At 36.1% G+C, this 12,639-nt stretch overlaps 1 protein-coding gene across 4 annotated transcripts in view; it reads right to left on the bottom strand.

The window, feature by feature from the left end:
* The window catches only part of LOC106689551 (uncharacterized), a 39,719-nt gene that overhangs the window by 23,456 nt on the left and 3,624 nt on the right, over nt 1-12,639 (bottom strand). For 2 of the 4 annotated variants that reach the window (XM_014434569.2, XM_014434573.3), the window contains 2 exons: nt 9,659-9,752; nt 6,724-6,885 (listed from right to left, as the gene is read on the bottom strand). In XM_014434569.2, coding sequence (XP_014290055.1) covers nt 6,724-6,859 — 136 coding nt within the window. In that variant the 5' untranslated portion in view covers nt 6,860-6,885; nt 9,659-9,752. The remainder of the gene's footprint in view (nt 1-6,723; nt 6,886-9,658; nt 9,753-12,639) is intronic. The other 2 variants (XM_014434571.2, XM_014434576.3) reach the window with 1 other exon arrangement.

The following is a 12,639-nucleotide window of genomic DNA, read 5'->3' as shown; positions in this document are numbered from 1 at the left end:
AATAAATAAATAAGAAAATAAATTTAAAAAATAAATAAATTAAAAAAAAAAGTGAGAATTTAGAAAAACAAGAAAAAAAGATATGACAAGAAAATTTTTCTGAAATGCAGAAAAAAGTAAACAAAAAAAAAATTATGAGGATTTTATAATGTTCAAAATGTGTCGATATGTAAGGAAGATGCGGTCTTTATCAACTTTATGATTGACGGAATTCTCAGTCAAATTTATGTAAATGGACTCTGAGATGAGACGTTTGGTGTGGTTGGAGACAGTGGCAGAAATGGAAGGATTGTCGAAATTAAAAGTATAATTCAGGTTTAATGCGTGTTCGGATAATTTAGATGCAAGTGGATTACAGGAGTTGATGGAAGTTTTATGCTGGGAAATGCAGTTCTTAAGTTGGTTTTTAGTTTCGCCGATATAGAAGGAATTGCAGCATGGGGTTGAACAGGGTATCCGGTAAACCACGTTGGAACGGTGTAAGAAAGGAATAGGTTCTTTCAATTTGAAAAAATGATAGGAAATTTTATTGTGGGACTTCAAGCCAAGACGTTGGGTGGGAATAGTGGATCTTAAAGATTTTTGAATTTTATCGGAAAGAATGGGGATATACGGAAGCGACCTGTACTGAAAAAGTGGTGGAGTGGGTTGAGGACAGGAGGGATTGGAGTAACACGGTTAATGTAAGAATCGAGTAATTTGTTAGTAATTTTCGGAGGGAAATTGTTGTTAAATAGGATCTGTTTAATACGTCGTATGTTGGTCTGGTGATATTGAGGTTCAGAAAGGTTTTAGCCCTGACGAAGCCCTGCAACGTGGGGCGAAACGTTGGCTCAATAATATAGTATAATTCTACTATTTGAGTTTTTTTTTTACAGCACCCGGACCATTTTCCATTCATACTATACACACGGTCAATCAACAATCTTCCAGTAAAATTATTACTGATTGCTTAAGTTGTACGACGACATGAAGACCCAATTAGAAGAATCGATATCTAGTGAAAAATCTACAGCTCACACGGGTTCAGAGAGTAAACAGGACAGGATAGTTATAAAAGTATATGAGATGCCCGTTAAAGACTGGGGTATAGAATTTTGCGGGAATGGGCAAGGCCTTAGCTTTACCGCATTTTTGGAGCAAGCCTCAGAATTAAAGACTTCTCGGAATACATCGATAAAAGAACTATTCGAGTCGGCGTATGATTTATTTGGTGAACATTTAGGCCTCTATAAAGAGAAGTATCTATATGGGAAGGACTGGTAGCAGAGCTTAAAGCAGAGTTCGAGCCACAGAATTACGACGATAGGCTATGGTATGAAATAAGGGTGGAACGTTAGGAGAAGGGGATAGAAGTAAGATTTTGACTTTGAGACTAACATGCACGTATAAGCCGACACCATCTCCAGAGCGATTGGATGGCAGTGAAATTGAAACGATAATCTGAAAGTGATATATTACGAAACAAAAACTAAGGATAGTGGAAAAGCGATGGGATAGTTGTGAAATGGTCAGGAAATAAAGTTCCAACTGTCCTGTCTTTTAAGGACTAAGAAGCGTGTATGGTATTAGTTTGGCATTCGTATTTATCACTACCAGTGCTCAGAAGCACCTAGGATTTGCACTATTCAATCCTGAAATAAATATAGAATACTGGTCCTTAAAAGACATTTTTTTATTCCTTTTTTCATCAGGAACCTGTATAATAAATACAATTTTTTGTTTTAAGTAGAAAACCATTATTATTTGTACTGTCACTGGCTGTTTGTCAATTAAAATAAAGTGTTTCTTCCTTTAAATTCTATTTAGATGGAATTTTTTTGTTTACAATAACAAGTCAAAAAAATTTATGTTTTTCTATATTTCTTGCGTTGTTCTAATTGCGTTGAGCCTGCTGCTATAAGCAGTGTTTATATAAAATGTTCAAATAACTATCAGAAAACTTTTTATTACCTTAAGGTTCTTACTAGGGATGCGACTTCGATGTTTTTAAGCCGATGTTTCCTAAACATCGATGTTTTTAAGCCGATGTTTCCTAAACATCGATATTTTTAAGCCGATGTTTTCTAATCATCGATGTTTTACGTTTGTCCCAATTTTTCATTTTTTTTTCCAAAAGTAACTAAATGAAAACCAAAAATTTACAATATAAATAGATTCCTATCAACAATGTGGTCGAATAAAAAAGTACCTCCAACCTTCACGCTAACGACGAGATAAAGATAAATTACGACCAGAAAAACAACGACGTTTTAAAATATCAATTCTCAATATTAAAATATCGTTGATTGATTTTGAAGTGGATAATTATATGAAGCGGTCGTTGGAACGGACCTCGTATTTGAAAACTTTTTGAATTTGGTTCAATGGAGTTAAATATGAGAAAATCAATAAGATCAATTTACAAAATAATATTTTATTTTCAAATCAAATATACAACACAAAATTAATCACATATTTACTCTATTTTATTTACTTATACCAGATCAGCCTGGTGCACCTTGCTTGGTTGATATAACTGTAACATCTAATTTTTTTTTTAAACAATTGATTATGAAGTGGATAATTATATGAAGCGGTCGTTGAAACAGACCTAGTGAAAACTTTTTGAATTTGGTTCAAAAGAACAATTTACAAAAAAATATTTTATTTTAAAATAAATAATGTTAACTACCAGGTTTGCGACTATTTTTATAATGTAAACGTTTTATATTTACATTATTTTTATTTTTTACTAATAATTTATAGTTTACTAAATCTAACTTATAAGTAAACACAAGTGACGAATATTCTTGGAATCATATTATTGTTTCAACTTGGGTTTCCAAAAGCCTCTAATCCTTCTTATCCTGTGTTATTTTTCAATAAAAACAATGTATATATAAAATAAGCATTATAACAATATAAAAATAGTCGTAAACTTGGTAGTTAATTTCAAAAATGGGTGCTGTAATATAAAAGGCATTATTCTAGTTTAATGAATTAATTAATGCAAATAATTAATTAACTATTAATGGAGTATCCATCCATTAATATTATAAATTTAACGATTAAGTTGATATTAGAGTGTTTAATACACATTGTGAGCTTGTACTGCACGATTATCCACATTTTAGGTTTTTTGTTGCACATAATTTCGGTCTCTAATATTGAGTAGCATTATTCCGATGCTATAATTAAATGCGCGTGATCTGTCTGATTGACTAATTCGTTTTTAACATATTTAGGTAAGCATACCTTACTGTCAATTCTATCCATTTCCTTCAAGATACAAATTTCGTCAACATAGTCACCAATTTAAAAAATAATAACAATCGAAGTTGTAATTATTAAACTTTGATTTGATTAATAATTTTTAATATTTTATTATTAAATATTTCTAATTGGATACTAATTCCTCTATATGTTTCTACACCAAATTCCAATATTTTATTACTATATAGTACCAACCTAGGTACTAATTTTTGAATATTATGTGTATTACTGATTTATTTTTTGATGATAGTGTAGAACACCCCAAACATAATCACATTTTATAATATATTGTTTGTTTTTACGCTAATAGATGAAATTGAAATCCCTAATGAAGTATTTTTATCATCGCCTTCATTTAAAACTATAAGGACTGCCTATACAGTTTGGAAATTAGTAAGATATTAAGAATAAAAAAAATCACATGGTTAGAAGTATTCTGTAAGAAGCTTGGTGACATCCCTCTTACAGAATATTTCTTACCTTTTTGATCTTGCATCCATCAAAAGTGACAAATAATTTTAAAGGAGTATAATTCACAAAACATAATCATATTTTACTAAATATTATTATAGATTAATATACAGTGGATGAACTTGAAGTAATAAACGTCATCTTGCCATCAATTTCAATACCCACACAGTTAAGAAATTGGTAATATATAGCAATTACAAATAAAAATGATCACATAGTGGTAACTTAACAACATAACAGCATTATTTCACTATTTATGTATTCATACTGTTGAAAGGTGTGTTACATATATAAATTGTTATATATTACCAATACAGTTAAGAAATTGGCAATATATAACAATTACAAATAAAAATGATCACATAGAGGTAATTTAACAACATAACAGCATTATTTCACTATTTATGTCTTCAAACTGTTGAAAGGTATGTTACATATATAATTTGTTATATACTACCAATACAGTTAAGAAATAGGCAATATATAACAATGACAAATAAAAATTTGGGTAATGTATTGTAGGTAACATTATATATGATATTTTAAAACATCGATGCTACATCCGAAGTCGGATTCTTAGTTTCAAAAAACACTTCTTACAGGCCGTAGAATGTGGGATCGTTGAACAGACCTTATGTTACTCAAATAGATGTTCATAAACATCGATGTATTTTGGGTAATGTATTGTAAGCAACGATATTTTAAAACATCGATGATTTTTTAGTCGATGTCACATTCTTTGTTTCAAAAACCACTTCTTACAGGCTAGGGATGCGACATCGATGTTTTAAGCCGATGTTTTCTAAACAACGTTGTTTTGTCCCAATTTTTCATTTTTTCCAAAAGTAACTAAATGAAAACCAAAAATTTACAGTATAAATAGATTCCTATCAACAATGTGGTCGAATAATAAAGTACCTCCAACCTTCACGCTCTATATCAAATACAAAAAACATGGATGTTTTAAAATATCGTTACGTACAATACATTACCCAAAAAACATCGATGTTTTTGAACATCCATTTGAATAACATAAGATCTGTTCCAACGATCACGCATTCTACGGCCTGTAAGAAGTGCTTTTTGAATCAAAGAATCCGACATCGACTACAAAAACATCGATGTTTTTAAAATATCGTTACTTACAATGCATTACCCAAAAACATCGATGTTTTTGAACAAATATTTCAGAAACATAAGGTCTGTTCCAACGATCCCGCGTCCTACGGCCTGTAAGAAGTGCTTATTGAAACAAAGAATCCGACATCAACTAAAAAAAACACCAATATTTTTAAAATATCGTTGCTCACAATACATTACCAAAAAAACATCGATGTTTTAAAATATCGTTACTGACAATACATTACCCAAAATACATCGATGTTTTTTTAGTCGTTGTCAGATTCTTTGATTCAAAAAGCACTTCTTACAGGCCGTAGGACGCGGGATCGTTGGAACAGACCTTATGTTTCTGAAATAGTTGTTCAAAAACATCGATGTTTTTGGGTAATGCATTGTAAGTAACGATATTTTAAAAACATCGATGTTTTTTGTAGTCGATGTCGGATTCTTAGTTTCAAAAACCACTTCTTTAGGCGTTGATGACCAGAGGGTTTTACGCCTTTAAGCAACAATCAACAACAACACCAAAACCACTTCTGACAGGCCGTAGAATGCGTGATCGATGGAACTGACCTTATGTTCTTCAAATGGATGTTCAAAAACATCGATGTATTTTGGGTAATGTATTGTAAGCAATGATATTTTTAAAATATCAACGTTTTTTGTTGTCGATGTCGGATTCTTAGTTCCAAAACTTACTTCTGACAGGCCGTAGAATGCGTGATCGTTCGAACAGACCTTATGTTTCTGAAATAGTTGTTCAAAAACATCGATGTTTTTTGGGTAATTTATTGTAAGCAACTATATTTAAAAACATTGAGGTTTTTTGGATTTCATGTCCTATTGGTTGATTGAAAAAGCACTTCTGACTGGTTGGAGCATGCGTAGTCTTTAGAACTGTCTTTATGTTACAGAAATAGTTAAAAAAAAGTTGTTTTTTAGTCGATGTTTTTTTGACATCGATGTTTTAAATCATCAATGTTTTTTTATCGATGTCGCATCCCTATTACAGGCCGTAGAATGCGGGATCGGTGGAACAGACCTCATGTTTCTGCAATAGTTGTTCAGAAACATCGATGTATTTTGGGTAATGTATTGTAAGTGACGATATCTTAAAACATCGATGTATTTTTGTAATGTATAGTAAGTAACGATATTTTAAAACATCGATGTTTTTAGTTGTCGATGTCGGATTCTTAGTTTCAAATACCACTTCTGACAGGCCGTCGAATTCGTGATCGTTGGGACAGACTTTATCTTTCTGAAATAGTTGTTCATAAACATCGATGTATTTTTGGTAATGTATTGTAAGCAACGATATTTTAAACGCATCAGTGTTTTTTGTAGTTGATGTCCTATTCTTTGATTGGAAAAGCACTTTTGACTGACCTTATGTTACTGAAATTGTTAAAAAAAATCACATCGATGTTAAAAAAGATCGATGTTTTTTCAACATCGATGTTTTTTTGTCGTTGTCGCATCTCTAGTTCTTACTTGTTTATTTTATAACATCGACAGTTATGGTAGAACTATCACCAACCTAGAGACTTTTATTTTGCGAATCTAGGCTATTTGGATTCAGGAGGGCTTAAAACCTTTATTTACATTGAAAAATCAAAATCGAAACTTTTTAGGTTCACACTTCCATTTACTATATATACAGATATTCCATATATAGGCAAGTAAAAGTAAACAATTACATGCGCATGCTGTTTTATAGCAGACTGAACGAAATAGTTAAAATAGGTACGTATTCAATACAAAGCCTTATGTTATTTCTTTCAACTACAATTGATACAAGCATTGAGTAGACACGTTTTATCAACAACTTATTATATTAATATCTTAAATTTAAATTTAAAAAAAATTATGTACCAGGAGAACCCAAAGTTGTAGCGATTTCATTCCAGATCTTGTCTTTATGTTCAGTATTTCTATACCTTTCGTTCTTTTGATCGTACAGAACCGGATACTTTCTGACTTCATCAATAAGCCTTTCCACGTCCATCATTTAGCAGCAAGATGAACGTTTAATCGCTAAAGAAAGTAAAATAATTAAAAGATAATAATAATAAATAAATAAAATAACAATTGTATGACTATTGTTCTACGATATTTCTTATGAATTTCAATTATATATTGGTATTATGGGTTTGGTTACAATAAATACCTAAAATATGTTTCTTATAAACTATGTATTATATACTTATTAATAAGTACTATTGTTAATAATATTATTAATGAACATTCTTAAAATCTTCAATTAAAAATTAATTTTGGAGCCCCGATTTTAGAAATAAGTGAGACCGATTCACAATATTTAAAGAGACGAACACTTCAAAAGCAAGAAAGAAAGGCTGCCCCCGGGTCGGCAGGCAAATAATCCAACAAAAAAAATAAATCAACCAAGTCCAAAAAGCCAGATGAACAGCCTGAAACTAGCATTAAAGCCACGAAACCTGAAATAACCACACCTACACCTACCACCTCAACTAGCAATAATTCCAATACTATAAAAAATCCACCTAATAACATTCCAGAGCCTCGAGGATTTTCTGAACCTGAACCACCTCCTATACTTGTCAGCAGTATTGAAAATTCATTTCGTTCGGTCAAAAAATTGCTAACTTGATTGGACAGCCAAACTTCAGATATTTTTCACAAGTTAGAGACATAAAGATCAACACAACAACTAAGGAACTTTACAAAAATCTTGTAAATTATTTGACCCAAAAAAACTACGACTTTCATTGCTACCAGTTAAAACAAGAGAAGGCATATAGAGTGGTTTTAAGGGGTCTTCATTCATCTACTTCCACAGACGCTATCAAATTAGGTCTAGAAGAAATTGGCCACAATATACGAAATATATCGTGCGTTCTTCACCCCATCGAAAAATACCTTCTTTGTCGATTTAGAGCCAGCCCGAAATAATCCTGAAATATTTCAGGTTACAAGGGTAGTTTATTCAACCGTTAAATTTTAGGTGTCTGGGCACCATTATAGCAAAAACCTATAATTGTCTAGTGTACCAGATGCCAAAACCTAGGGCACACAAAGGCCTATTGCCATCACCAGGCTAGGTGCGTGAAATGTGCTGGCCCTCACGCAACTGAAACCTACTCGAAAAGGCGGATGCGGGGTGTAAAACGGAATATTTCCAGCATCGATGTAGAAACCCTTAGCGACGCTGTTACAGCGGTATTCGAGGTGAGGCTGAGCGAAGCTAAGCAGTTCTGGACTGAGTTCAGGGACGCCTGGACGGAGCGTGAAGACTTTGCTGTCGCTATTGAAGAATAGGATACATTTCCCCATGACTCTTGGCACCTGCTCTACGACTCATTAAAGCAGGAACTAATGAAGGCTGGTGGGCTCTTCTATTAATTCGAAAAAATCGCGAAGAAAGGAAAGCTACAGCACATTACATGCTTCCTGCTTGCTCAACATTTAATCAAATTGCAACCTACACACAGAAACCACAATTGCCAAGGATCCCTATTCCAACATTTTTAGGTTATCTCCTTAAGTGGTTGCATTTCTATGACACGTTTACGTCGTTGATACATGATGAGCCCACCTTATCCAATATCGAGAAGTTCTGCTACCTTATAGGCGCCTTGAAGGGTGAATTTGCAGCGGTAATCTCCAGATTTCCTGTTGAAGCAAATTGGCCTGGAAACGAGTTTTGGAGAGGTATAAGACCGCAGGTCTTAGCGAACGTGCTAATTCACCGTAAAATAGACTTCAACTGCAGTTTTGGACAGGTATCGCTGACAGCATTGATGCTTTGCTTGGACATTGCGACTCAAGGACACTACGGACTTCCTTCTTACCACGCTTGCGTTTAGAGCGTTGGACCCAGAGACCAGAAGACAGTTTGAACTTTCTCTGGGATCCGGACAAGAGTTTCCCTCGGTGGACAGTGTTATAGCTTTTGTTCGGCAAAGGAAAAATGCTACCGGCATATCACAGGACGCAGACAACTCTAAAACACCAGGGCGCTCCTACGAAACGAATCAGAAGCAGAGGTTCGCCTCCCTGCACGTAACCTGTTCCACAACTTCCAAAAATCCTCATTTCAATGGGCGGTACATCATTGGCTACGAGGGTGGAGGTCCTGCCAGGGTACTGGAGGGGGCGCTGGTTTCAGTGATTGGAAGAGTGATTTGGTCAGATGTTTGAGGGAGTCGAAGAACTTGACATGCCTCCGACCAATACTGTAGGCAGTTCAAGGAGCTGATGCAGTTCCGGAGGCTTCTTCTTCTTCCACGATGTAGTGCGGACCATTCCATTCTGCCGTCAGGGAGGTAAGTGAAGAGTGGTGTTCCGTAGAGAAGTGTCGGCGCCATTATTTCCATTTATCTGTTAGCTATATAGGGAGGAGTCCTTATGTAGCTTATCTATGTTTTTGAGGAACTTTAAGTTTAGTCAATGAAAACAACTATATTTTGGCGACGTTTTGAGATTCATATATATGCATTACGGTAAATTGTAGTAAACATTATTTAAATATGATTAAACTACATGCAAATCTGAAATGGAAAAAAAACTTATTACTATTAAGAAAGTGATTTAAATCATTCATAACGCCTAAGCAGAATATAAAGCGAAAGCGTATCTTATTCTAAAAATAAATGTTAACAATAAATGAAATTATTTAATGCGACTAAATGTATCTCCACATAATTAAACAAATCAAAGAAATTTCGGCAATCTCACCTTAGGCTCCAAAAATATGTTGGGAGGAGGAGCGAAAACTTATTCGCTCGCAGCCTCTATCCAGTCATTAAAGTAGAATCACCGAACTTACCTTTGATTTCAGTCAGTGCCTGCCATTGGAAGCGTTACGTTGTTCCTGCTAGTCTACTGTCTTGCTTCTGACGTCACCAACGGTTTTCTGAAAACTGAGTCATTGCCACGTCATTGCCTTTTTAGCTTCCCCTCACCATGTGAGGGCCCGTGAGTAAACAGTTTCTTTAAAAGTTTTTAAATCTATTATTTGCCATATATTAAGTTTATCTTTTATTTTAGCCTAAGATTGTTTTAAGTTTTTTTTTTTAAATTTATTTTAACATGACGAATCCAACGGCAATGGTTGTCGGTCACATTACAGAACTAACAAAACAGGCATCTCCCAACCCCCCTAGGGAATGTAAGAGACGTCGCATCACGACCCCCTCTGATGAGCAAGGCTAAATAAAGCCAAAATATATTGCCCGGGTTGATCCTCGACCCCAATCACCACAAACAAAACTCAATAATTCATTCGACAGATTCTCTGAGACCAATATTACACACAACACTCACACACCCACTACAAGCACCACAACCAACACTACAAAAGAAGTTAGACCACCACCTATAGTAATTAAAACACCGGTATCGGCGGTACAATTACGGCATGCTTTTAAACAGGCCAACATTATTAATTTCACCATACGTTACTCAAAAGAGGAAAACAAAATTTTAACAAATACAAAACAAGACTACGACAGAGTCCTTCGTTATTTAGAAGTAATGGAAAATGTATATTACTATACATATGCATCACGGGGTACCAAACCTCTCAAAAAATACATTATCAAAGGGTTTGACCTTAATCACCCTTTAGATTCAATTAGTGATGCATTCTCGGAACGCTTTCCTGGTTTCCGTCAATTGTATAGAATGCAAAAAACAAATGCCGCCGGGCAAAAGACTGAGCTGACGCATATTATTGTCACAACCGAACACACAACAACCCTTGATGATATTTAAAAAGTGGGTCCCATAGACCACATGATATACTCATTTGAAAAAATGAGAAACATCGGTGGCCCCAAGCAATGTTACAATTGCCAGGAATTTGGCCACACTCAAAACTACTGCGGCAGAATAACAATCTGCGTCCGCTGCGGGGAAAACCACCCCATAAAGGAATGCCCAAGAAACACCCCACCAAAGTGCATTCATTGTGACGAGGAACATGTATCCTCATATACAAAATGTAAAAAAAGGGCTGACAAGATCAACGCCTTGCAAGCAAAGAGGGAAACCATTAGGCCCTCCACCACAAACATCCAAGAGGTTCCTCAACCTCAATTAAACGCCATCTGATTTGATCTAAACGCCAAACACCACTCATGGAACTGCGCAAAAGGCAATGCACTAGGAAACTACCTGACTAAAACAAAATACACAATAATACACCCTGATGCACACACCTACAGACAAACATCAAACCCCACATACACATCTACACTTGACCTACCTCTCAAGCATCAACCATACAGATTCACTAACTGCACTACACTAGAGTTTAGTGACAATGACCACCTATCAGTATTCTATCAGTTAGGCAAACACCAACCCCACCTACAGACATCAAATACAATTTTCGACAAGCCGACTGGATTCTCCATAAAACACACGTATACGACAACATACACAATATACCCAACATTACAACACTAAACTCACCACAAGATATAAGTCAGATATTTCCTACCAGCGGGATATTGAGGCGCGAACTGGGACATTGCTCTCAATTCCAACCATGGCTCGTGAGAACAACTATATGTTTGTCTCACCTCGACGACTAAAGGCCATCTTGAGACGATGTCATGGCAACCGGGCCCCTGGTCACGATGGAATACAGACCGTCCTGCTAAAACAATTACCACGGAAGGGAATCGCTCAACTCACCAACCTGTACAATTCGTGCTTGAGGCTGGGATACTTCCCCGAGATATGGAAACATGCCATCCTGTTTCCACTCCTCAAGCCGAAGAAGACAAGATTTGATGCCGACCATTACAGGCCTATAAGTCTCCTACCACATCTCGCTAAGGTATACGAAAAGATCATCTTGAATTACCTTCGAGAATTCTGTGATGAACACTCCGTTATCCCTTACGAGCAGACTGGTTTGCAGGCTAGCTTGAGCACAGAACACCATCTGATGAAGCTACAAAATGAGGTGACCTCCAGTTTAAATAGGAATCATGCTACAGCCATGATTTCCATAGATTGCACGAAGGCCTTCCATTCTGTGCCTCACGGCATTTTATGTCGTAAGCTCATAGACCACGACTGTCCAGAGCAACTTTACAATGTAATAGCGTCTTTTCTCGACAACAGGACTATCTCTGTGCGGGTTCGAGACGAGATTTCCCGTTCCATCCCATTGACGTGTGTGAGTTCCACAGGGAGCGGTTCTATCGCCGGTGCTATTTTCAATTTATACCGCTGATGTAGTTGGTGCAAATTACAAACTAGCTACGGTCGCCGCCTATGCCGACGATATCGCCATCTACAGCAGCAGTATGAACCCCAAACATGCCCTAGGGCGAGCCGGAGTGGTGTGCAAAGAGATTGTTCAACGCCTGGGTAATTTAAACATCACCATGAACCCAGCTAAGACAGAATTTTGTAGCTCAAACTGGACAATACCATCATTTCCCCTTCAAACTCGATAGTGTATCTGTGCGTGTAGATGGACCATCATCTCAAGTTCTCCACTCACCTCTACCAGAAAACGAGAAGTGTACGAAGGCGGTCTTACAGACTAAACCACCTCCTCACATCGCCAGCGCTCTCTCTGCGGCTTAAACTCCAAGTTTAGAAGAGCATTCTGAGGCCGGCACTTCTCTACGGAGCACCACTCTTCACTTACTTCTCTGATGGGACGCAGCGCCACCTTCAGGGATTCCAGGATAGTATGCTGCGGAGGATGGTCCACTACATCGTGGAAGAAGAAGAAGCCTCCGGAACTACATCAGCTCCTCGAACTACCTACAGTACCAGAGTTCA

Source organism: Halyomorpha halys, unplaced genomic scaffold (assembly GCF_000696795.3).
Source record: "Halyomorpha halys isolate HHAL.00 unplaced genomic scaffold, Hhal_1.1 Scaffold1392.1, whole genome shotgun sequence".
NCBI classification, from domain to species: Eukaryota; Metazoa; Arthropoda; class Insecta; order Hemiptera; family Pentatomidae; genus Halyomorpha; species Halyomorpha halys.
This window is presented reverse-complemented; position numbering and strand designations above follow the sequence as displayed.